Source organism: Vicugna pacos, chromosome 1, assembly GCF_048564905.1.
Source record: "Vicugna pacos chromosome 1, VicPac4, whole genome shotgun sequence".
NCBI lineage: Eukaryota > Metazoa > Chordata > Mammalia > Artiodactyla > Camelidae > Vicugna > Vicugna pacos.
Window position 1 is genome coordinate 63,036,436 of NC_132987.1, and position 26,330 is coordinate 63,062,765.

Sequence of the window (26,330 nt, forward strand, 5' to 3'; positions counted from 1 at the left end):
TAAGCATGTGAATGTATTAGAAAACTACATTTAAATACTAGTCAATAACAGAGAAAGAGAAAGAGAGAGGAGAGAAAGAGAGAGTGGGGAAGCCCTGTTGGTCCCTTTCCTCTCTGCAGGCCTCATTTGTGCTTTTCGCCTTGCAGGGCTTTCTTTTGGTTATCCCTGTGGCTGCAGGACTTCCAGTGGTTAAGGGAGACATACACACATCTTTTTTTAGACTTCTGTGTAGAGAGACCTATTATTGGCATCTAGGTTAAATCTTTTTCTTCAGATTCTACGTAGACAAAGGCTGAGAGGTGAGGGGGAGGAGAGAGAAAGGTGCTTTTTACTTCTCCTTTTTCCCTGCTCGGCTGCTGGCGCTGAAGCAGTGTGTGTTTGCTGTGGAAACAGGAGCTTGCAGGAGAAGCCGGGAATCTGGCTTCTGTTGCTGCAGTTGGCCAGCGGGGAGATAAAACCAGCTGGGAACTACAGGCAACACTGTCTGAAAGGCAAATAGGTGAGAAATTCCAGGCACTGTGAGAGAAAAGGACAGGACCTCCCTAGGCTTCTTGCCTAGTGGGTACAGGTCATCTGTGCTGCACTGCTGGGTTTCAGACTTGAGTCTTACTGGTCTGCAGTAGCCATTCCAAGGGCTGGTCACCAAAACTCCCAACTACATCCTAAGAACCTTCCCACCACTCAAGGTTTCTTTTAGCCCATGAACTCTCATCTCTCTAGTCTAGGGTTAAGTGCACCTCCAAAACCAAAGTACAGCTCTCTGCTTCCTGTTCCTCTCCCAGAAGCAGTTCACAGAACTGGGGCAGGCAAGGCTATATGCAAAGCACGCCCTCGTGTTCTCCCTGCTCATAGAATAGTAGTGCTAGGTAGGTTCTCTTTCCTTTTTCATCATGCTCATCTTTGATCCCAAGAACGTCAAGCTCACAATGGGAAAGCTTGGGCCATCTGGCAGGTGCTTCACTAAACTTTAAAAGCAGTTTGATACCCTGGAGATCAGAAATGGGAGAGAGCTCTAGTTGATCAGCAGAAGAGCCAGCAGGATATGGTGGGCATAGTGGTCCCATCCTCCCATTCTCTAAGCCAAAAGTTCAAAGGAAAAAAGGAAGTAGGATTGGGCCTCACTTTAACCAGGATGCTACAAAAATTATGCCTACTCTTTTTACCACTAGAGGGTATAGTAAACCTACACGCATTTGGGGCCACAGAAAATGATGAATAACAAAGTAATGCCAGAAAGGAGGACTACTCAGCTCACAGTTCCCCCTTGTTTGTGGTGTGCCCCCAGTACCCAGGAGGGAGTCCCCAACACAGCCATAAGTTTCCTCTCTGACCTGCCTCGCTGGCAGCAGGCTCAGGATGTCTGCAAATCCTGAGGCCGAGGTTCCACAGTGGCACTGGTCTCTGCCCTTCCTAAGACTTAGTTGTTAATTTTTCTTGGATTTTGAAATGGATCCTGGTATCTTTCTAATACCTTGCCCCGTCCCCCAAGTCTTTTGCTCCCTGCTTAAAAAGTCAGAGTCAGAACAAAACATTTGGAATTTATCTAGTTTTTAGAGGTTTGGGGGTAATGAAGCGACAGTGATGATGATGATGATGCGCCACACGCAGTCCAAAGGAACATAATTTCTCTCCCGAACCACTGCAGCCACCCGCTTCGGATATCCACCGCGTCTACTCTTGTTTTACTCTATTTTCTGCAAAGTGGACACTGACATTTTAAACACATCAGTCACTCCTCCAATTAAAATTCTTCAGTGGCTTTCCAATGTTCTTAGAATAAAATCTAAAACCTTTGGTGCCCAGTTTTCTTAGAATAAAATCTGAAATTCTTAGTGAGTCCTTCTTGTAGTGCCCTGCCCAAACTCCTCCCATCTTAGGACCATCATAAATGCTAGTCCCAGGCCAGAGCCCTTTTCTCCCTCCCCTGAGCCTTGTTTTTTTGGATCTTGGTTGAAGTATCACCTTCTCAGGGGTCTTACTTGTCTCCAATCTAAATTAGGGGCCCTCGTTATTTATTATTTTAATAGCACCTACTCTTTTCCTTCATAGCTCTTATTACTGCTTATAATTACATGTTCATTGTGGTGACTTTGGGCAATGTCTGTCTCCCCCACAAGACTCTTGAGTGCTTTAAGGGGTGGAGACTATCTTTATTTTGCTCCCTGATATGGCCCCAGAGCCTAGCACAGAAACTAGCATATAGTAGGTACCCAAATACTGATGGATGATTAAATAGGAAGAGACTAGAATGGCTGGAGATGGTTGAGATTTAAGATAAGAATTTGTGTGTTAGTGGTAGAAAAGGAATGAGACCGATTTATTTTAAAGAGTAAAATCAACGGGACTTGATGACAGGGTTGGGGAAGGAGAAAATGCCTTTGTAGCTGAACATGCCACCTGACTCAGAGAGGAAGGAGTGAAAAAAAAAACCCTAAATTTTCAGACCAGGGTGACTAATGGTTAGTTTGGGGAAATGCGATATTGATGTTGGTTTTAGGCATACTGGCTGGAGATAACCAAGGGACATCGAAGGGAAAATGTTCAGAAAGTTGCAGGGTAGAGCTGGAGCTCCAGTGGGCCAGAGGCATGAAAGAGAAACTCAAGAGCCTGTTGTTCACAGAAGCGGGAACCGAAGCATCCAAGACAATTTGAGTGTTGTGGAGAGGAAGATTCACCTCGCTTTAAGTGACAGTTACATCAAGGGGATGGGTAGAGGCACACCCCATGCATTGGAAAGGATTATGTGCCACAAAGTCTTTCATACACAAAGAAACAGAAATCTAGAGAGGTGAAGTGATCTGCTCAAGGTCACACAGCACGTCAGTGACGAGGTATTCCAACCTGCTTTTCCTGACTTGTAAGGTCCAGTTTTCTTTGCATTATAACACAGAGACTTCCTATATTTTCAGACATGCCTGCTTTACAGTGGACACTCAATACCATTTCCTGATAGTCAAGGCAGGCAAATAAAAGGCAGAATTTCATTTCCTTAGTTTATTAAAGATGACAATGAACTGTTAGGCTGTGTATGAATTACAGCAAATAGAAACCCAGTTCAGAACATGAGTTGTACACACACAAGAACACTTCCATTTAGGCTCTCGCTCCTTTTATGTTAATTCAACCAAAGCTCTAAAGCCTTGGCAGAGAAAGTCACTAACAGCCTCATTTAAGTGGAAATATTTGCCTTCCATTCTTCTGCTGTGTCTTAAATTTTGTCTCACCTTGGAAGCAATTTTTTTCCCCTGTATTTATAGAAAAGAACACTTCTTCCCTCCCATTTCATTCAGAAGGAACTATCTTCAGTGCATTCAAAGCTTCTCCCTACAACAACAGGAATTCTCAGATACTGATAAGCTGCAAAGTGCTTTCAAAACATCCCATTCCCTTTCCTCTCTCCCCCTATAAATAAATAAATGGGTATTTGGACAGTGATGATAGCAGAGTGTCAGGGTCACTAAAACAGATACGCAACCTAAAGGGATGGGGTGGGGGGGATGGAGAAAAGTAAGTGAAAACCCGGGAGCATGTGAGATTGTTGAGCTCAGCTTTATAAACAGTGTCAGCATTTTCCATCCTTTGATCCTAAGCTAATGTGAAACAGGCATGACAACAAGGAGAATACGTCTTTCCTCCAGTGTACTGACTTGGAGTAAGGAGCTGTATTTGTAACTTAAACCAAAACTGGGGGTAGAGCTCACCATTCTCACAAACCCCTTGGCCTGTGTCTGAGGCCTATTCCTCAGTGAGACGAGTTTCACAGGGTCATCCCCAAAGCTCTTTGAAGGACAAGGTAGCTTCTAGCTCACCCTTCAAAACTGGGCTGGGCGGGAGGCTGGGACTTTCAGAGCCCTTCGGTCTCACCCATGAACCGAAGGGAGAGCAGCCTCAGGGTCTCCCAGCCTGATGTAGCCTTCAGATCCCAAGTTCAGGGCACAGGGACCAACCACATGGGTCAGTTCCTCGCTCCCTCTTGTGCTGGCAGAGACTCAGCTCTGGCCGCTACTCTACTGCCCCTTCTATTTCCTGGGAGACTCCTGGCTGCCACCATCTCAGGCACGCATCAGCTTCCACCAACCCTGTGCAAATTTCTGTTCAGCTTCCTGGGGCAGCACCCCACTAAGTTTTTCTTCTAGCAACCAACTATGGATAGACAGGTACACAGGAAACAGTCAGTCCCAGGACAAAAATGCTGTGAGCTTTAGTTCACAGAGCTGCCAGCCCTCAGAGCAGCGACCCTGACCAGTGTCCTACATACAGGTCAGGGGCTACAGCAACTTACAGAACACCACAAACATGCATGCGGTCTCATCAAAAACTCTCCTCATTAAAACACACATTTAAAAAGGGGATGTATGTGTGTGTGTGTTAAAATTAGTAATAAGAAAAGTGTGAGTGACCATATAATTATCACCAGGCTAAAGAGTTAAGTGCATCACTGGCATAAAGGCTCTTGTTATCCCAAGAATACAGGAACACTCACACGCACATCCACAAATTGTCAAGTTGTCTAACACCACGAATAGCAGGAAGCGTTTTCCTCAACTCTGACAAAAGAAACTAAGGCAAGAGATCAGCCACCAGGGAGGGTCCCAGCTCTGTTGCAGGAAGGGAGGGAGAGCATGGAGTTGGGCCAGACTTTTACTAGGAACCACAACGACCATCTAACAGAGGACACAGTGGTAAGAGACCCACTGATAAGATGGTGGATGGGGTTTGTCCTCAATTTAGGATGGCATCAGGGACTTGCCTGAGCTCAAAATGTCAAACCTGTCCCAGAGCAATGTTGACTAAAAAGGACCTTATCACCTAAGAGAGGCCAACAGCTCCCCCAACTGAATAAATGCTCCTTGAACAACAGAGTTGTAGCCACACCTGTGCTCTATGTAGGGCTCCTAGTAGATCTGGCCTAAGCATCAGTCCTGTTCTTTGTGTCAAGTCCACCAGGGGAGATATAGAAAGGCAGCCGGTGACACCCTCTATGCCTAGACGGAATATTTCAAACAAGGAAGTCATGGCTGCCTCCTTGAGGTCTCTGAAGATTCCAGGGTAGTAATAACGCTGCTTTTATGGCCTCAAAAATACCTATATAAGCTGGACAAAACACCCACGATGTAGTCCCATTCTCTGCTGCTTCTCCTCAGGGCACAGTCTGACCCTATTCCAGGACTGGGAGAGAGAAAACTCCATCCTCCTGTTTCAGCAGCAAAGAAGTGAGTTCGCCGAGAAAGGCCTGGCTCAGAAGCCCCAGAACTAAAACAAAATAAAACTGGAAATGATACTTGAGATGCAGCTGACGCCAGATCTGGTCCAAGTGGAGACGGCCATGAATGTCAGAAGGAATTGGGTCTCACCGTCCATTCCCCTGAAGAGGTACCAGAAGCTTCACATGTGACAGTTCTGATGGAAATTCCTGGTACTGACAAATTGTCACAACAGACTGGACCCCACCAACCTAACAAAGGTTGACTATACATGGACAGTAGACAGGTCATAAAAATAATAATGATGATAATAATAAAAAAAAAAACCAAGTGTGGAAGGTCCTTAGAAAGGTGGCTCAGTTCTGCACTATGTGTAACCCTAGCCCCTAGAAAGAGCATTTTACGTGCTTTCTTCAGGTGGTCTCCAGGACGGTGGCCTCCAGGGCCAAGGCTTCGGTGGGCTCCTCCTCGTAGTCTGACATGTAGGACTCCAGGCTCTGCTTGGCCAGCAACTCCCGCCGGGCCTGCAGCCGCTCACAGCGGGGACAGCTTCCAGACTTGAAACAAGCTTTATGGTAGCACGCTTTACACTCTGTTCAGGTTGGAAGGGGAGAGAGAAGAGAACAGTTTGTATTATCTCAAGCTGGAAGCAAACACTGCCACAGCCCTGCTCACCACCATGGCTTGGTGCACCCGTGGTGTAACACAGGGAGTTGCTGAATCAAACCAAACTCTGCTGACAGGGGTGGCTGACGGGAAGTAAGTTAGCTTTGTGTTCCGTCTTGCTTGCCCACTCCACACCGGGCACCAGTCCTCACCTTCACAGGTCCGGCACTTGTGGAGCTCAAAGGGAAAGATGATGTCATCCTCATTCTGACAGAACTCACAGATGAAGCCCTTGGCTTGGCAGAGCTGGGGAGGAAAGGGACAGGCAGCAAAATGAGGCGAAGCACACCAGGAACTGGCACAAGAGGGTGAACGCAGTGATGGGAGGGCAAGATATAAATAAGACTCTAATTATTTCATCCATCCTCAAAAATACTAAGAGAAAAGGACATGGAGTACTTATTACTACCTTCATTTTAAAGACAAGAAAATCGAGGCTTGGCTCAGAGAGGACAAAGTATTTCCCTTGGTCACAGTGATGTAACTGTGATGGAAAATGATACAGCCAAGACCCAGTCCCTCTCCAGATTCTAATCCAGGGTTCTCCTCCCACATCATGACAATTCTTCACTGAAGGCCTGCTTAGTCCTGCCTGTTTTGCAGGAGAAATGCCAGCATCAAACCCTCTTCTAATTCTAGGTTCTTTAGATATGGATGATTTAGCTGTTCACCAACCCAAGGAAGAGCAATTCTGTCCAGTTTCTCTCACAGTGTTGACAGACCAATTCAAATTCTTGGGACTAAATGGCAAGAGCCCTGGATCCACCCTGCTCTTGATATCCCTAGGCAAGGGCTCAGCAGCCTGCCAGAGCAAGAGTTTCTTACCATGCATCGCTCTACGTGGGCAGCCCCTGCCCTGGTGAGCTCAGCCAGTCGGGGCCCCAGCTCCCCCTTCCTGGTCGAGGTCAGGTCATTGAGCGAGTATAGGTGGAGATCCTCTGTCAGGTGGCCTGGAACTGTGTCAAAGGAATCCAGAAGCCTACAGGAAATGAGGGGAAGTGGGTGGAAGCAAAGAATGAACACTGTGTGCGGCCCATCAGAGTAGAAGGATTTCTATCCAGAAGCACTATAGGGAAGGGAGGGCCCTAGGCAGAGGTGATGAGGGTGGGTAACACTCAGCCAGCCCAGGCCACCCCAACCCTCCACACTACCAAGCGTCTGGGTGGCGGAAGTGACTCTATGCCTTTCTGCAGAGTGATCTGTACCAGCATGCAGAGAGTGGTGGGCCTGCCCTGGATGGAATAACCATACATTTCCCCTTCCAGAGAGAAGGATGCAGGCATAGTTACTGCTGTGGGATTCTCACTTACTATTTCTAGAATTTTCTGCAAGATCCCCCTACTCTCCTTCATATAACAAGGGCCAACTGCTGGGACGTGTTTCTTTCAGAGACATTAACTCAGCCAAAGGCCTCTAACCTCCACACAAGACTTACTCTTTGGCCAGTCGGCATGTTTTGAACATGTTCTTCATGTGATACAGCTGGATGCGTAGTAGCTGAAGAGAAAGACATAGTAGTGGGTGAGGGTATGAAAAGGAGAGAAACAACCGTTAGGAAGCCCAGTCCACCTTTAAGCCCTGGGAGTCTGGAAGCTTTGCAAGTGGCAGCCTGAGCCCAGATGGTCCTCCATACCTGTAACTCAACAATTCCCTTCAAAGTTACCTCCTGTCACTCAGGGGAGGTCCCTCTGCTAGGTCATTCCACCCACACACACAGCTGAGAGCCACCGAGAAGTCCAGTATTCAAATGTCCCACCTGATACCCTATTCTCTGTTCAGTAATGTTTTCAGTGAAGGTAGAAATCCTGCCTTTGCCATCAAGTGCTACCTATAGCTTTGGAGCTGACTTGCCAGGTTTGAGACTCTAACTAAACAGATACCTCAAAAATGGCAAGAGAAAGTACACAGAGAGGGGGAGGGTATAGCTCAGTGGTAGAGTGCGTGCTTAGCACGTATGAGGTCCTGGGTTCAATCCCAGGTACCTCCATTAAAATAAATAAATAGACCTAATAATCTCCCCCCAAAATTAAACAAACAAAATAAGATTTGAGACATATAACCAATCAAAATATACAAACCTTAAAACAAAAAAAAAGAAAGTACACAGAGAAAGTGAGAATGATGGGATGGTTACAGCTCTGACATGGTGACAGAAGTGTGGTGATCTTCATAAAGCCTCTGTGAACAGAGGGAGGGGATGAGAAAGGTCATCTATGATGTAACCTTTTCAAGGGTCTTACCCGGACTTGATTGAGCAGCTTGACCTTCCTGTAGAGGGCGCTGTTGATGTCCTGCACATTGAAGAGAGGATCGTTCCAGATCTTAATGAGGAGGTCCTTAGAGAAATTGCTGACGTAGTACTTGCTGAAATCCCACTTGCGCAGGACGCGGCTGGGGATAACCATCTGGGCATTTTCGTGGCAGCACTGACAGAAGTACTTGCCCAAGTACTCACAGTACCGCAGCCGCTTGATGTAGTCTGGGAAAACAACAAAGTCAAAAGGTCAGATGTGCCTTTCCCATCTATGAGCTGGTGAGGCAGCTCTGCTGTTCCTTTTGAAAGGGGAGGAAGGGACGGCCGGTGGATTCCAGCCACCTCTGTTTGAGCTCCCAAAGCTGGCAGAGACCCACAGAGTGGGGCTTGTGATTTCTGTGTCCCAACCTGGAAGCCACGGAGGAAACAAACGCTGCCAGAGTTGGTAAGATCCAGCCTCTGAGAACCTGGCTGAAAGTACACAATTTTCTCCAGTATATGATCCTGGTAATGTGCTCCCAGGAATCATCTCCCTCTGATGGCCAGTGTTCTTGCCTAGTACCACCCCCTCCCCACCTCCAGGCTTTCCCCACCTCTTTCCCTTCCCCCACGTCATCTCCTCTTACTACCTCTCTGACCAGCCCCCTCGCCCAAGTGTGTGAGACGGTAGACCCCGGGAGGCAGTATGGAGGTCAGAGAAGATGCTCACCCGGGTCAGTCCGGATGCCACATCCTGCACAGCGGTAATTCTGCTTGGCCACAGCGATCTTCCTCCTGAGGAAACGGGAAGGAGAGGGGATTGGCAGATACCAGCTGCGTGAGGCCTCTAAGATGTAAAGGATGAGGATATAAACATAGGGCTCTTATAAACATGGGAAGAGAGGGGAATTCACCCTTTTTTTCTTTTTTTTTTAGAGTGAACAAAATGAACCTATTGGGAGAACCAATTCAAAGCAAGGATTGTAACGTTAGAATTTAGGTCTAGGAAGAAACTCTCCCCAATACATTTCTGTACAAATGTAAGAGATGAGAAATAATAAAGAGGAGAGGAGAGAACAAGAGGAAAGAAAAGCATCTATCCATCTTAAGAGTGAAAAAAGACCCAAAAAACAGCTCATAAAACTATTGGGAGGAAGGCAACAGGTTGGGAGGCCAATGATGAAAGACCTCATTTCTGGTTAGCTCTGGGAAGGAATGAGAGGACTAAAAGTAAACCTTGCAGGCAAGATGGATAATCCTTTCCCTCTGCCTTTTCAAACTGTGTGGGAGGTACAGCTGGAGGCAGAGACAAGAGGGTGCGGGGATAGCTCTGACAATCCAAAAGAACGTATCTGTTTTCCAAAGGGCATAGTCACTGACTACTCACGTTGGGGCTGGATGAACATTAAAAATGATCTGAGGCCGGGGAGGGGCCCACTCCAGATTGCCACGAACACGAATGCGCAGCTTATAGATGTCAGCATGCTGCCCGTCATCTGGCGAGATGGGCAGTGAGTCAGGGATGGGCAGGAGCTGCAGGAGAAAAGCACAGGGTGATCTAATATGGACAGTCTGGGGGAATACATATGCATGACTCTCCCAGCCAAGACAGAAGCATAATTAATGAAAGATATATCAGGAACACCAGAAGCAAGGGCTTCAGGGAACCTTGGCCCTCAAAATAAATGACAAGGCACCAGGCTACTAGAAGTGAAGGTCTTGGGTTCCAAGGCTCAAAAGGAACAGAAACAGCATCCCAGTGTGGTGGTACCCACTGCTAATGCTGTCCCTGAACCCATCCCGGGACCCTTGGTATGCCAGGGTGCCTCATGCTTTATTCAACTTCAGGTCAAAGAATAATCTGAATAGTCACTTTTCCAGTGTCTCAAAGGTGGTCACAACACAGGAATGCTGTCTCCCAGTCCAGTGAGCAGTCACGTGGAATAAGGCCAGTGAAGGAGCCATTAGCTCCTGTTCTGACAATTGCTAGGGAAAACGTAGGCAGGCATGCATGCAGTCGCTTATTCATTCCATACATTTGCAATGAATGGCTCCTGTGAGTTAGGAATGCAACACATAGGCTCATTCTAGACTGGGGACATGTGACAAAGGAGATCATATCAGAAAGGCTCAGTCTCCTGGGGCTGGACAGTGGGCGGAGGAAAGAGCTGAAGAACCCACCTTCTGAGGGGCATCGTGCTCTGGAACAAGCCATTCCAGCTCCGAGGCGGCTGGGAGCTGCATCCCCTCAAACTGCTTCAGGAGCCCCATGGCCACCGCCTCAGCAGATGTGGAGTGCAGGAAGGAGTGGGAGCTGAAAAGGAGAGATGCAGAAAGACTGAGCACAGAGAAAAGACAGGAGGACGGGAGCCCTCCCTCCAGAATGTGATACCACATACTGTGATTTCTGGGCTGAGAGAACACTCACAGCACCCCCAGTGTTCTAAGCCTCCTTTCCCATCATCTTCAGACACATGTGTATAGTGGGAAAAACACTGGTTTTACACTTCTGCGATTTAGCCTCAAATCCCACTTACTAGCATTACATGGCAACACTAGATAAGAATTCTGTATCGTATCCTTTTTCTAAATTTCAAATTTTTAAGTGCAAAATGGAGATGATAACACCTGTTTACAACGTAGAGTGAGTAAAACTGCTCTGCGGACTACAAAAACTGCTGCTGCTCCCACACGGGCTACTGTTTCCCTTGGTCACATCCACTGTGGGAGCTGTTCAGTCTGACCTCATAATCAGAAATCACGAAAATGATTATAAATCAATAAAAAATGTTAAAAAAAAAAGAAATCACGATCACTGTTCTCTCTTTTGAGCCTGACCTTAATTGGAGTTAGCAGAGAAGGAACAATCCACACTGCAAGCTTTGCCTCCACCAGAGCCCACCCCGTGTGAACCCATGATCTCTCTCCCCTTGGCTTATCACTGTCAAGCAGGACCATCACTTGGCCTCTCTGTGAATTCAGATGGCTTCACCCCAGAGCCTTTCCCACCCATATGCCAAGAACTGGGTTTGTTCCTCTACATATCCCTAAGGTTTTGTTTGTTTGATTGATTGATTGATTGACTTTTAAAGAGAAATACTTACAAGGACTGGGAGGAAATGAAGGATTTGCTGTTTGAGGGTGTGTTCCTTCTGATGTCAGCATCTAAATGAAAAGCAGAGTTAAGGGGCACAGGGAATGGAAAGGCTAGTAATGGAAACCATTCCAAGCTACTGGCAGCTAAGCACTCAGGGTAGCAGCTAGTGCTACGCTCTATGCAGGGTAAGGAGCAGAGTCCAGGTGAAGCTCTACATATGATTTATAGTCTGGCTCTGTTCAAGTCACAACCAGGCTGAATTAGCGACACTATGCACAGCACTGAGAAGGTCAAAGTGGCTACAAATCCAGGTGGAAACACAAACTCAGATTTGGTGCAAAACAGTGTAGGAGAAAAGGAAGCATCCTAAGGCACACAGGGACACACACCCTCTACCAAGCAGAAACACAAATTACTCCAACTTCTCCCTCATTCTCTAAATCTCAAGCCCTCTTAGATGATAAATTCTCAGAGGCAAGAAGTCTATCTGGTTTTTTTTATGTCAGAATGAGTGCCTAACACAGAATTTAGATCATGGACGTTATTCATTAAACGTATGTGGAATTGAAACTTTGCTTCTAATATTTGACCACTATTGCTATTCCTCCCGCGTGTGAGAAGTCTTCCATACCCTTAAAAAAGTTTCATGGAAAAATTTCCTTCCTGTGTGGTGGCACAGGAAAGAAAAGAATTTCTCGATGGCTTAGCAGCTCCCTGGAGGTAAACAACAAATTTTCATGGAGCTATTCAACATGACCTTTCCTATAGAACACAGGCATAATTACAGAAAACTATGGCAGACTTTCCAAAGCCTATTTCTAATAAAGAATTTTGAAGAAGATTTCTAATAATATGCCTGAATCTCCAGAGACCTCATCTACCCAAATACTTTTGATGAGGAGAATATGAAATACAGCAGTCACGTTCAAGAAAGGCAGACAGAGCCCATTCAAGTCATGAAAACAAGACTATTCTGCTAAGTCTCGCCCCTCACTTCCTTTGATGCCCACTGAAAAGACCTTTTTTTCTTAATTAAACCTACACAGTGATAATCTACTGCATTTATGCCCCTCATCAGAGTGCTAAGTGTATATGACATCACTCTGCATTTGGCGTGAGTAGCTCAATTGTTCCTATTTCCTGTGTATATACATACTTTTGTATGTACCATTAGATTACAATAGCTCCTTGTGAGGAAATGAGACTGTGTCTAATTCTTCTGCTTGGCCCTCAAATACTTAACACAATGCTCTGTTTACAAGTATATACTCAAATAATATTCCTAACAAGTCAATGCCTTCAAAGCTGTAAACCCAAGAAGAGAAGAGAACTGAAATCTGCCGGTGTTCAAGTGCTCTCTAAGCACAGAAAATCTTAGACAGCAACAAAATCTTTGACTAGTAAATAACAAATCCTATTTTATTTAACAGAGGAGTTCATGTATATCATATTTTCTGTCTGAATTTGCAGCACCCAAATCCAGTTCCCAATACACTGCTAGTTGTCTATTCCATTCTAAATAGTGCTAGCTAGTGGAAGGGGAAAAAAATCTAGGCAATAGAAGACTTTCATAGATGACTGGGTTTGCAACACCAATGTGAGTTAACACTAAACTGCCTTGGACTATACATAAGTCTTGCCTTGTCCTTATAACCCTCACTGTTTCTTACCCATAATAGGTTTTCAGAAAATATTTCCTAAATAAATGATTCATTAGCTTAAGAGTCAAAAGCAAATTTCAGCCTATTTGGAAGTGACAGATAAGGAAAAATGAGAGAAAATCTTAGACAGATATCCTTGAAAAAAGAGCTAACCAATGTAGTTACTTCAGGGCCAGGCTAGAAAAGAAAACACCACACCAGAGGGGTTAGGTAGTTGACAATTCATAATTGCTGAAAACCACTGTCTTCATAAAAACTATTTAGAAGTTCTTCATCCTCACAGAAAGGAAATCTTTTTTTTTTCTTTGAGAGGATAAAAACAGTCTCTCTTCTTTGGAAAGTAAAGTCATACTTCATTATGTTTCTTCTTTTTTTACCAGAGGTGCAATGACTTCCTAGCTCATTATGAATACTTCCAAGACTGTGGAAGAGTACACAGGTTTGGACGCCAGGATCTCACCCCAAGAGTGAAGAGGGAGAGGCAGAGCTTGATATCAAAAGAGACATGACACCTATCACTGGTCAGTACCATGACGGACCTGTGGGCACCAGGCCTCTGCTGCATCCCAATGACTCTCCAGTCAGTTCCAGCAGATGATTAAGCTAATGTGGCTGGAACACTAGTGGAGGATCTGGATAAAAGTAGATCAGGGCCTAAGATAATTAAGGAGTAAAAAGAGAAGAAAGCAACCCAACTGAGTGGATTAAATGTACACCAAATGGGAGCACTTTAGAAAGAAGTCTAAGAAGCTCTCCTTCCAAAGGGAAGTTAATATAATTATGAAAGTTCTTATCATTTCTTTGACAAGAACTGATTTCAAAGGCTTCTGATGCTTTAGACAGGACAAGGTTATTACTACTGACTAAAAAAAGTTTGAAGATAAAAAAACAAACAACAACAAAAATAATGACATGTTGAGTTTTTGCATGTCCAGACAATGGTATTGGGAAGATCAGAGAAAAATTGATTAAAACCCTGGAACTCTAGCAAAATCTGTACATTTTTAAACAAAATAAGTGAGGCATAAGAACAGAGTCAATTTCAGAATTTACAGGCTAATTTGATGTTGGTTTCTACCTTGTTTTTCTTTCAGCAGATAAGGTGATACCCAACACATTCAGAAATCCAACTCTAATGAATTTTCTGTAACTGCTGGCTCAAGAGGAAACACTTTAAAATGGAGAACCAAAATCATTCTTGTTTTAGAAGGAGACAAAAAAAATTTTAAAGGGGAAGGTGGTGAGGAGCAACTGATTACCTTGAACTGGATATAATTTAAAAACTTGTCATAAAATATAGTTCATGAACTTTCCTCTTTATATACTGTGCCAGTTATCAACTTATTGCCTTTCAACTCCAAACCTGCCATTCTTTGTGTTTACTCTGTGATAATGGAACTGGACTTGAAAACACTGATCTTTTACCAGCTGGCGTGATGTTAAGCTTCGTCGGTAGAGGGCACTGGAGGGACACTGGAAGACGAAGCGGTTTCTCTCGCTCGTTCTGGTGTATTCCTCCAGGCAGACTCCTGTAGTGCAAGTGGCTTTCCCCTGGGTAAGTATGGCTTCAGAAAGCCTTGCAGCAGAGCGGAGGGCCACTGGTGGTACTTCTCATAAATGGCTTCCCTTGGACCTCTTGGGAAAGTTTCACAGCAGGTGCTGCAGGCCTGGCACCTGTCAGGAACCACCTCCCCCAGTACCCCTTGAATTCTGAGGTATAACACTTCCCTTGGGGCAGCTCCTCTAGCACAGCAGAGAATGGCTTCCTGGTGAGGGCTGCTGGCATGGCACCTCTCATGAACAGGGTCCCCCGACACTCCCAGGGCAGTGCTACAGCTTCAGAGAACTTCACCGTCCAGTGAGCCAAGAGGTCTGGATCTCGGCCGTGGAGATACGGTCCTCTTCTACATTTGCTCCTTCCCTGGAGGCTCTATCTCAGCCCTAGGGATGGTGACTGCTGCCTGTACTGCTATTCCTGTATTCTTCAGAGTTCTCTTTACTCCTTATGAGCCAATCTCCCATTATTTCCATCCCCCGTTATAGTAAATTAAATTTTCCCTATTCAAATTATCATTTGGTTTCTATCTCTTGATTGGACACTGTCTAGATACATATGCAGAAGACTAAAATTCTAAAAGAAGGAAGATTGAAATTTTAGAAGAAAAGGATGAAGGGAGGGGAAAAAAGAACAATAAAACCCTAAAACTAAAGAAGTTGAAAAGACTGGAGTTGGGAGCCTATGAATAATTACGTATCAATTTGGCAGATAACCAGCAGAAGAAACAGATGAAGTGAAAGAAGCCAAACACAAAAGATCACGTACTGCATGACTGCATTTATATGAAATGTCCAGAAAAGGCAAATATACAGAGATAGAAAGCAGATCAGCAGTGGACTGGGGCTTGAGGAAGAAATGTAAATTAACTATAAATGGGCATGAGGGATCTTACTGGGGTGATGAAATGTTCTAAAACGATTACGGTGATGGTTGACAACTTGGTAAACTCACTAAAAATTAGTGAATTACACACTAAAGTGGGTGGCTTTTGATATGCAATTATTCCTTAGTAAAATTGTTTTTAAAAAAGGAAATAGATGTTAATGACTATGAAGTTTTCTATGAATAAGCTTTCTATGATCACAAGTTTATATCCACTTTACTGCTAAGAGAAAGTAACTTTCAAATCTGTTTCCTTCATAAACACTTCTAGTCCATAAGGTCTTCTTGATGAATTAGGATCTAAGAAAAATGATTATATTATGCAGCATATTACAGTTATACTGAGTATTTATCATAGACAATGTCCATACTATGAAGCTTAAGTAATTTTTCCAAGGATGCTATGGATTCTGACCTCCTCTAATATCATCCCAAGAGACTCTTCAATAGCATAAATCACTGAAAGTGATCAAAAAGAAAAGCGTCTGCAAAACTCTGGACATGATCAGGACACAATCAAGACATAATAAGAAGTACACTAACATTTTTAAGGAAGAATTTGGCGCCAGTAATAAATTTGATTCAAGACCAGAAACTGATGAAAAAAGAACAAAAAGCAATAAAGAAATCTAGAGTAGAGAAAGCTGAATTATATATCATACTTTCACAACTGGGAATCAGTGTGTAGAAAGAAAGGAAAAGTCACTATTTTGGAGAGAGGCTTGTTCTGATTGCTTTCCCTCCAAGCCCTCAAAATGTGTTGAGATTGTGGGTCACAAGAAAAAGCGGTTTTTCAGTTGAAAAATATTTCCTATTCTTGGTGTATAAAAAAGGCTTTAAAGCTCCCAAATTGGGGGGAAAAAGGATGCTAGGAAGACCAAAAAAAAGGAATGTCTTATGGTTAAAGCAGACTGACTGTGCTTTAACGGAGAAGTGGCTGACAATAAATGCACCTGCAAAGGACTGTAGTTGTAAACATATTAGAAACCAGTTTAAAAGAAGGGGGAGGGTATAGCTCAGTGATAGAGCATGGGCTTAGCATGCAGGAGGTCCTGGGTTCAATCCCCAGTACTTCCATTTAAAAAAATAAATACATTAAAAAAATACATAAATAAACCTAATTAACCCCCCCAAAAAACAAAAAAAAAAGTAACTTAGGATTGTTACTTCTCAAGCAAGGAGAGACTGTTAGAATAAATTGCAACAGTTCAAAAGTAGAGAAAAAGGCACCCAATTACTTTTATTTCTCTAAAGCTTGATTGAATCTTATACGTATAATTATTTCAAATTCTAGTGGCTGACAATATTAAGTTAAAATTAACTGTTAATTAAAATCTAAAATTAATAAAATAATTAACTCTTAATCAAATGAATAAATGTCCTCAGCTTTATTGTTTGTGTATGTTAAAGCCACTTTACTCAGAAACCTTCTACTTTCTTTCAGTTGACCCCACCTACAGAAAGCCTACTTGTTTGGATCACAAAGCAGTTACTAAGTCCAAACATCTGCAGCAATAAATCCTAACTGTATATAAAGTACATAGAAGAGACAGCTTTCTGAAAGTTGTCTCTGCAAATTCAAAACTCTAAAGAGACACTAAACTTCATACCATTCTGTCTAACTTTTGCTGTCTGAATGTAACTTAGCTATAGGTTTGAACTGAAATTTCTTCACTTGACCATTCCTTTCTAAACTGTACACTACCTCCATCAGCCACAATGACCACCGAATCTGTAAGTATCACTGTAGGGAAGGATCAACAAGGACCATCTCAGTGAGGGGGGTTGCTGGGGTCATATGAGGAAGAAAATGAGTATCTGAATGTTCCTGGCCGGCTTAAGTCCAGTTTTCCCTAGATAGTTCTCCAGACCCTGTAGTCCTCATAATTCTGACAGGTGTCACACAATACAGTATACACAAAAGCTGGTACAAACATTCACACACATGCATGTATGAGCACACCCACACTTCCAACACAAGCTACCTGAAAACATCGAGGCCATTGACACTGAGAGTCCATTCTTTGACATGTGAGTCAGGTTAGATCCTTCGCTACCATCTGTGTAATAATGGTTATAAAAAGGGGCCCTTTAGTATTCAGACAAAAAGTAAATTGATGAGAATGACAGTTCCATACCACATGTTTCTGGAATTAAGACAGGCTGGGACCTGGGACCCTTTGCTGCAGTGCTCACACTAGGACCCAGGAACAAAATGCAAAGAAACTGTAAGGGGCTAAAAATAACTGCATGCATGCTCAGTTGGAGCCAATCAGGAACAATTAAGATACAGAAAGACCAAAAACCCAATTGCCATTTCTGAGGTGTCAGGAACAGAAGCAGGGTACTGCACATGATCCTTGCACACAGCACCACCAAGGGGGTGGGCAGATCACCTAAGCCACTCCTCCAGCTTGACCCCTGACCTGCCGCTATGCTACCCTCTCCTCATTTAAGAGACCAACTTGCCCCCACTCAGGGAGCAAACAAGGGCACCTGTTACTTGTTTTCGCTCCTTCATGCTATAGCCTGAGTCCCAGTAAAGACTTGCCTGATTTTCTCATCTGGTCTCTTATCAATTTCTATTAAGGAGACCAAGAACCCTGGTTGGTAACAATAGGAATGTCTTTTGTTATTCATAATGAGCCCCTTTCCATTGTATCTGAGTTTAAGCTAATGAGATGACTCATGAGGGCACCCAGATAGCTCAGGATGGGGCTGGTTGCCAGAAGAAAAACCTATTAGATGATTAGAACTTTCAGCCCCACCCCAAGAGGGAAGAGGGGCTGGAGACTGGATTCAATCACCAATGGCCAATGATTTAATCACTCGTGCCCACATAATGAGCCTCAATAATGATGAGGTTTGGGAGGACCCCCTGGTTGGTGAACACATAGATGTACTGGGAGAGTGGTACATCCTGACTCTGTGGAGACGAGGTTCCTATGCTCAGGACACTTTGGGACCTTGCCCTATGTACTTCCTTTTCATGTGGCTTTTCATTTGTATCCTTTGTAATAAACTGTAATGATAAGTACAGTGCTTTCCTGAGTTCAGTGAGTCATTCTAGTGAGTTACCAAACCTGAGTGGGGAGTTGTGGGAATCCCTGGGTTTGTAGTTGGCCAGGGAGAAATGCAGGCAGCCTGGTGTCCCCATTTGTGGCTGGCATCTAAAGAGGGAGCAGTCTTGTGGGACTGACCCCTTAATCTGTTGGGTCTATGCTAACTCCAGAAGTTAGTGTCAGAACTGAACCGTAGGACACTCAGTTGGTGTCAAAGAATTGGAGAATTGTTGGAAAACCACATGCAAGGAAAAACAGTGGAGTTTTAAGTGACTATTATTGTTATGAATAGAAATCAGATGCATTAAGGAGAACACAGAAGGAAAACTTCTTGGAGACCTGGAAAAATATGTGTAAAAATGGTATTTCTGTTTGTGGAAGACACTCAGCCACCACACCTGGGGCTGTTAGAGCCTCATGCAATAAAGATCTATTCATCATCATGTCACAATGGAGTGCTACATATACAATTGACCTCTGTGAGAAATTCACTCTTGGTTCCATCCACTGGGGAGGAGCTTATGTCCCTGAGGTGTTCACTCGGTTTTTCCTGTGTTCATTTGTTGGTTGCACTGATAGGAAGTTGAAGAACTCTATGATGTTTCAGGAATGGATTAAGCCATTAATCATGGGTTAACCTGATTTAACCCAACTGCCTTTCCAGGTAAGAGCCCCTCCCCTTCTCCTCCCCTTCTCCAGGCAGATACTCACAAGAGTCTGTGATTCTGCCAAGCAAGTTAGCACTGGTAGGATAGAAAACAAAGGTAAACTTGATTTTTTTTTTCCCTTTTTGCTCTCCCCCCCCCAGCTAATGACTCTTTTTGTCCTTTTCTCTTACGATTATAATAAAGCTCCTTTTAAACACTTTGAAATAATTTCAGCTGTGTCATGGAACATAAGAGAATAGGATTCTAATTTCACGTAGGTGTGGGCCAGCTCTGGAGTGTTAGCAGGAGGAACTGGAGTGAGAATCCCAGAGAAGGTGCAACTGAGGAAGAATTAGTGAGGTGACTTCAATAGCGAGCCCCTCCACTGGAACACTTCCTTCCAGTGTTCTCTTCTGCTTAAGTTTTAAATGGGGTTTATTTTTAACAAGAGAAATTATCCTTTAAAATAGCTGGCAACATTCTATAATGAACCATACTGAAGACCATCTAGAGTCTTGGGAAAGCTTCTCAGCCTGTGATTCCAAATTGAAAGAAACAGTTAATGAAAGTTCCCCTGAAACAGAGTGTTAATTTGTACCTTGGATTTCAAATTCATCAACCTCATCAGCAGAGCCAGAGTCGGAGAACTGTGCTGAATCACGTGAACTGAACTGGGAGCTGCTGGAAGTGACCCGGAAGCCTGTTACGTTAAATAAAAAAATAAATAAACAGGATAAAAGAGGTCTCCTACTCTTTCTAGGGTCACAACAAAAGGGACCTGGTATGACTTCAACAAAAAAGTAAATAGAACCTTGGCTGGGATTTATGCTGGGGAAATGGAAACTGGCTCTTCTTGTTAGATCCTCTTCTTGTTTGAGCTCCTTAAAAGTTTCATGTAAACAAGGGGGAAGGTATAGCTCAGTGGTAGAGTGCGTGATTTGCATGCATCAGGTCCTGGGTTCAATCCCTAGTACCTCTATTAAAGATAAATAAATAAGTAAAAACCTAATCCCCACCCCCATTTTTTTTTTTAATTTCAAAAGTTTCATTTAAACAGAAAGCACTACTCTTTGGGAAGTGAATCTGGGACCAGTGGTCTTAGTTCTCCTCATATCAGAAAACCTATTTTTTTTTTTCTTTTGGAAGATATTCCTGAGGTAGGAAATGGATGAACTCTAAGACTCTGTGGTCTGTTAGGAAAAAAAATAATAATAAAACAACATACAAAATCCTTCTGACAGCAGAGGAACCCCTGGGTATAACACCTCAAGTGAAGACAAGAAAGCAAGCCCTCGAGGCACCAAGTCTTATCCTGTAGCCCTGAAGCAACGGGAACAGAGGTGTTCACAGCCTCACTCACTTCCGTGCTCAGTCTCCTGGTACACAGGGAGCAGATTCTTGGTGCGGATCTGCTGGCGACGAAGGCGGATCTTCTGCTTCAGTTCCTGGATCTCCCTGTCACTGTCCTCTTCCCCCTCCTCCTCCTCTAGGCACTGGCTCATCATGTTGCACTTCATCAGCTCAATGGCAGCAATCAAGGACTCTGAGATGCTGAAGTGGGCATTCTCCTGGGGGAAGGAGCGCACAAAGAAGTGAACACCTCACTGACTGTACTGCTGGGAAGTAGCTTCCAAGAACTGCACTGCTTTTATTTGAAGCACACTTCCACTGTAAGGAAAGCTAATGGCCAGAAAACCCGCTCTACATTCTCTTTGCTCTTGTATCTGGCCACGCCTGGCTTCCTGTCCCACTTCCCACATAAAAATATAACACAGAAGAAGTTGGGTCTTTCCTAAAGCCATACACTATACACAAAGTATTAAGGTAAACATGATGTCTCAAGATGAAGTGCTTTGTAAGCTATAAAATGCTATAGGGACATTATTTATTATATACCTTAGCCTTCGAACAAAATACAAATGTTGATTCTGGAGAGAGTCTTCACCTAAGGTTCCAGAGTCAAGGAAACAGTAACTATGTGACTAATATTCAATGTTTCTCTGCCCAAGGTAGTTTCTAAGACAAAATCAGTAATATTTTTTAACTCAATGAGGTGCATAGGCTCCCTGAAGAGCTTTCCAGAGAAAGAATGTGTTGACTTACCTATACCGGAGTCTACACTCACGTTGCTGCTGTGTACTCAGAAACCTCTTTAGAACAAATGGCATGTCAGCCCTTCAGGCCAGATCTCCCAACTCACGGGCTTTTCAGTAGCTCCTTACAGTCCTCACCTTTTCCAGGTCTGCACAGCTGCCAAAGTCTTGCTCAGACAGGTAGCTGATGAGGGACTGTCCTTCTGAAGGTCTTCTGAACATGCCTTCTCCTGAGCACAGGTACTGACTGCCCTCTGCGGGAAAATGGAAAATGGAAAATGGATGTGAAAAGGTGACTTGAAAAGCAAGTCTTCTTTACAGCCAAGCGTCTTTGAGAAGCCTCTATACTAAAGATGCTCCCAAGTCTTCTCAGGTAACAGGCTAGAAAGACATCTACCTTCTAGAGGGATTTCTCTGAATCTCAGAATCCCAGAGCACTAAGCCTCTGGGTTAGAGATAGTAGAATAAATGGAAAGAGACTGGAGACAATCCTTTGACCACCTAAATTTAAAGATGACACACTTGTCCTCCTACGCCACAAAAAAGAAAACAAAAAACCTGTGCTGAGAGTCACATAAGGAAACAAATGGCTTCCTCCTATGTATGATTTCCTCCATGTGGGGCTTATCTTCTGGTAATTAAGCCCAGACACTCAAAGGTCTGTTTTCAAGGTCCCTCTCACCCACTCAGAGCCATTCCACCTGGCTCACCAGACATTCACAGTGATAACACCCATAGCATAAGAGAGGGTGGGACCCCTAAGGCAGAGAGGAGCAAGAGAAATGGCGGGGCAGTGTGATTTCTAGCACAGGGGTTGAAAATGATGAAAGGGAGGGTGAGACTGTACAGTGTGTACCGTCCACAGAGCTAAGACGAGCCACACAGCTCAGAGCATGGCGGGCACAAGGGGAACAGAGAAAAGACACAACTGCAGCTCTGGCCTTCCTAGCACTCACTTACCATACTCCAGGTACAGAGAGCTGGGTGTGCTGAATTCACTGCTTTGACCAGAGTAGGACAAGGGGCCTCTCAACTTCGACTTATCACTGCAGGATTCTAGTGTCAGTGGCCACCAAAGAGTAAAAACACACATACGAGGTGAGCAACACATACATTCCCAACTTTGGAGTTTCAACATTTAACTGCTCCCATCCCCAATGCCCTCCCAGACAGGAGAGAGGTGGCACACCAACAGGGAAGAGTCCAAAAATGCAGGAACACATGGAGGAAAGGAGATGGAAAGTCAGTATACTCTAAGGGGAAAAGAGAAAACATTGCCCAGAATGCAGCAACACAAAGGTGAAAAAGGATCAAATCAAAGTGGACTCATGAATTTAGTTCTTCTTCCATCTTCCTGCCAAATGTTCCAGGAATATCAGCCAACTTCTACCCTCCTGAGAAACCAATTTAGAAGAGTCTGCACATAGCAAAACAAAGAAAAGCACATTGAAACTTTTCTGATACCTTGACACTAGATTTTAAAACAGTATCAGAAGAGTTAAACTCACTAAGAAAACACTAGGATGTGGCCTCTCTCAAACTTGAAATGTAAATTTGTCATATCTACAAATTTAATCCACTTTTGAATTGGCAGACCAACAAAATAACACCCAGCAATGTCCTTAAAAGGAGTATCAAGACAATGCCAGAGAAGCCAAGGATGATGTCCTTGTAACCAAAAGGTTCAGCCACAGGAAACCAGCCTTCCTCGGGAAGGAAAGGAGAGGTTTCAAGAGAAGCCTATCAAAGTAGGAAGTGCCTGGGTAGAAGTTTTCAAGGAGCAGTGAGAGTTGACAGTAGAGGAATGGAGCAAGCATGGTTTGCAGGAAATGGAAACTGATATTCTCCAAAGGGAAACAGAAAATTTCCAATGCCACAGAAGCAAGAGCAGGCAGAAAAGCAGGTGGGTGCCTGCGAAATGAGCAGGATGCTCTGGGAGAATGAATGATTGAGCAGCATTCAACCCATTTCCCTGACAGATGATGCCAACTTGTCAGCTGCTCCTCTCACTAACAATGCCACTATATGGTAAGTGATAACTCTGTGTTCTCCTCGTGGCCCTGGCAGTGGGCTCTGCTCCTCACTACAAACCAGCAGTCATTGTGATGTCTTGGACGGGACATTTGAAGACCTCTGAAGACCTTTGAAGACCCTGGTCAAACTCAGTGCACAACACAAACTCCAACACCAGGACCCTACTCCTTTACAACACGTACAGGCCTTCCAGCCTTTGCTCACTGAGCTCACTACCTCCTGACGCTGCCCATTCAAGTGATCAGCTCTAATTCTTAAAATTTCCTCATACTGACTTGAAGTCTGTCTTCTTACAATTTCTCATCTCCTTAAGAATAACAACACTCTTCTAAACGAAGGTCTCACAGACTTGTTCCTCTTTAACTTCTTTTCCAAGCTAACACACCCAGTGGCTTCGCCCATTACCAGGAGGCCAGTTTTCGGTCCTCTCTCACCACTGTCTGGCAGACACATTCTAGTGCCAGTATCTCCATGCATTACCAGAATGGAACACAATATTCAGTTTGGATACCACTGTGAGAACGAAAGGAACAGACTTAGGTCGCTAGAAAAATCTTGTGCAATGGCTGGAATGAGGGGTTGAGGGAAAAATTTACAGGGGAAGGAAGATAGGTGAGAGAAAAAGCGAATAGAGGACTCCAGGAGGGGCAAAATACATGCACTCATATCCAAGACCATGGAAAGGGGAGAAAATACATTCTGGTGTTAATTCAAGGAAAATACAGTAACCCATAGTAAGTAATCAGTTATAAGAAAAATTCTGCCACTGATTCATCATGATGCCTTAAACAAAGAGCAGGCATCAGTTTCACCTTTGGGCAACACAGGATTGATAAACCTTGACTTGACCTCCCAGAAGCTGTTGAGAGACTGAATGAGGTATTTCAAAGTTGTGGGCAGAAAACATATCATGCAAAATATTGGTACCATTTTACAGACAGGTCCAAGCATCACCACAGGACCAGACTGGCCAGGCTTGATTTGACACCAGAATGGAAAAGGAAGTTCTGGGCTAAGCCAGATGGTCACAGGGGAGCAGAAGGAGGAGGGGGATGGTGGACAGAAAGGAGGAGGACTAACTCCCAAACCTGCAATGGGATCTTCAACTATAATGGTGATATTCCTGGGGCCTCCTGTATGCAGACAGACAGGTGCAGAGGAGAGTCCAGAAAAACGAGAACAGAAAGAGTGAGAAAAAGAGTGTCCTTTTATCTAGCAAAAGTGGGGACTTAACTCCTGAGGGGGAACCTAGTAGAGGGGGAGATGACTCGTACGAGAAGCTGCACGTGATCCACCCTCCCTCAGATCCTTCTGCTTAGGTTTTCTCTGGCTTCCCTTTCCAATGCAGGTTACCGTGGTTTCTGGAATCCACAAGGATTCAAGAATTGGGGCAGGGAAGTTTTCCATGCTCAAACACCAGTGGCCTGGGGTACAGCAGACACCAGGCCTCCCCAGGAGATGTGAAGTAAGGGTTTAACCCAAACACTCTTCACATCTAAGAAAGCTTGTGGGAAGTCAGGCTTTGATTTAGAGATTTTTTTTTCCCCTAAACAGTTCCAATGAGCCAAACCACATTCTTGGGGGAAAACACAGACAACAGTTTGCAATTCAGAAGTTTCAGATGAGGGCCTCAGCTCTCACCTTTTTAGAAATTACAGAGAGAAATCAATAGTAGCTCTGGTTGTGAAGGGAAATCTCCCTTTTTTGATCTTAACCTTTTATATTATATGTTTATATTTTATTTCTGAGGCTTTTCCACCCAGAGCTGGCTGTGAGCACAAAGGACCATGTTCCACTTGCTTTCATGGAGATTCTCTTACAAATGAAACTCAACCAAAGCCTGCCAGACACCGACAACCCAGGAAAGATGATGGCGGGGAGATGGCAAAAGCAATGAGACCCACCTCTGCCGTGCCTACGGCACTCTCTGCTGGCAGCTGATGTTCGTGTGAGGGAGGTCCCAGTGGCCAGGGCCACCTTACCTGACTGCCTTTCAATGTGAATTCGCGATGCAGCAGTCAGCCCCACCTCCTTGTTTACTGGGTCACATCACCCCACTCTCTGTATCTCCACAAGGAAACCCTAATGTTGCTTTGCCTCTCTTATGTTGTTATTACACTCTGACCAAACTTCTTAGGCATCACAGGGAGGGGAGGAATTTAATGGGATTATTTCTAAAGCTCAATAGTACTTCCCCTCTGCCTGAAAGATGCATTTAAAACTCCAACTGTGATTAGTCACACTATCCTCTGATGCTAAAGAATTAGTGAAAGAATCCAGGAAAGCATTTACTATTTAGTAAAGGAACAAACATAAATGTTCTCAGAGAGATGTCTTGGGTATCCGTATTACATTATAAACTTCTCTCTTTCATTATAAGCAGGATACCCATCATATCATCAGAAACGTAACTTCTCTTTCTGCCATTTGAAGATCCTTAAGAACAAACTCTCCCCTTGTACCCTAAATTCAGGAGGCTACCTTACTAACCAGGGGTTGGTGATTATTATTACCTGGGGTTCCTCTGGAAGCAATGTTTGTATCTGAATGGGAGCGAGTATGGCTCTTCTTCGTTCCACCAGTGGCGGTGAGAGTTTGCCCCTCTGAGAAGCTAGACCTGCGAAGGACACTGGACAATTGGCTCTGCCCACCTCCCTCTTGGTCCCCTAGGGAGGAAGCAGCAGAATCTGGCTTCTGGGAGCTGCTGGAGGAGAACAAATTGGAGCTGCTACTCTCAGCATTGCTGCTGTGACTCTGGCAGCTGGCGGTCCGGCCTCGGGGGTCCAGATTGCCGATGGCCAAGTACTCAGGCCCCTCACTGGCATCACTTGGGGAATCATTCTGGCTGCTGACCCAGGATGCTTCTAAGGGGCTGGTCAGAGTGCTGGAGCTCATCTCATTTGGGGTTGAGGGGGAGTCCCTGGCTAATGCAGAGACTGGAGGCAGAGGGGCTTGGATGCTTTGATCCTCTGCTGGTGAGACATGCCCTCTGCTTTCTTGAGGTTTCCGGGGAGGGCCAGAGAGTGAAAAGGAAGTAGATCTTCTTTCTAGGATATAAAAAGAAAGGGAAGGAAAGGTGAGCTGGAAGCCTTGGGTACATGTGAAGGGCTTCTCCACAACTAAGGACCAAACTCCTTATCACTACTGGTGCCCAGGACATATGGTGGCACCTCAGAAAACGTTAAATCATTCA

The 26,330-nt window shown here is 44.4% G+C and overlaps 1 protein-coding gene and 1 long non-coding RNA gene across 12 annotated transcripts in view; one reads left to right on the forward strand and one right to left on the reverse strand.

Moving 5' to 3' along the window:
• Nucleotides 1-2,979: 2,979 nt before the first annotated feature.
• RUBCN (rubicon autophagy regulator) overlaps nucleotides 2,980-26,330 on the reverse strand; it is a 49,811-nt gene continuing 26,460 nt past the window's right edge. For 4 of the 10 annotated variants that reach the window (XM_072963760.1, XM_015236533.3, XM_072963711.1 and 1 more), the window contains 16 exons: nucleotides 25,651-26,184; nucleotides 24,226-24,270; nucleotides 22,064-22,159; nucleotides 21,242-21,357; nucleotides 20,371-20,578; nucleotides 19,609-19,710; nucleotides 17,287-17,361; nucleotides 11,208-11,268; nucleotides 10,285-10,417; nucleotides 9,491-9,636; nucleotides 8,834-8,898; nucleotides 8,111-8,349; nucleotides 7,306-7,367; nucleotides 6,696-6,849; nucleotides 6,023-6,116; nucleotides 2,980-5,796 (listed from right to left, as the gene is read on the reverse strand). In XM_072963760.1, the coding sequence (XP_072819861.1) occupies nucleotides 5,618-5,796; nucleotides 6,023-6,116; nucleotides 6,696-6,849; nucleotides 7,306-7,367; nucleotides 8,111-8,349; nucleotides 8,834-8,898; nucleotides 9,491-9,636; nucleotides 10,285-10,417; nucleotides 11,208-11,268; nucleotides 17,287-17,361; nucleotides 19,609-19,710; nucleotides 20,371-20,578; nucleotides 21,242-21,357; nucleotides 22,064-22,159; nucleotides 24,226-24,270; nucleotides 25,651-26,184 (2,309 nt within the window). In that variant the 3' untranslated portion in view covers nucleotides 2,980-5,617. The remainder of the gene's footprint in view (nucleotides 5,797-6,022; nucleotides 6,117-6,695; nucleotides 6,850-7,305; nucleotides 7,368-8,110; nucleotides 8,350-8,833; nucleotides 8,899-9,490; nucleotides 9,637-10,284; nucleotides 10,418-11,207; nucleotides 11,269-17,286; nucleotides 17,362-19,608; nucleotides 19,711-20,370; nucleotides 20,579-21,241; nucleotides 21,358-22,063; nucleotides 22,160-24,225; nucleotides 24,271-25,650; nucleotides 26,185-26,330) is intronic. The other 6 variants (XM_015236537.3, XM_015236536.3, XM_015236535.3 and 3 more) reach the window with 5 other exon arrangements.
• The window catches only part of LOC140697011 (uncharacterized), a 31,327-nt gene continuing 23,307 nt past the window's right edge, over nucleotides 18,311-26,330 (forward strand). For both annotated transcript variants that reach the window (XR_012073838.1, XR_012073839.1), the window contains exon 1: nucleotides 18,311-19,027. This is a non-coding gene — a long non-coding RNA (uncharacterized lncRNA). The remainder of the gene's footprint in view (nucleotides 19,028-26,330) is intronic.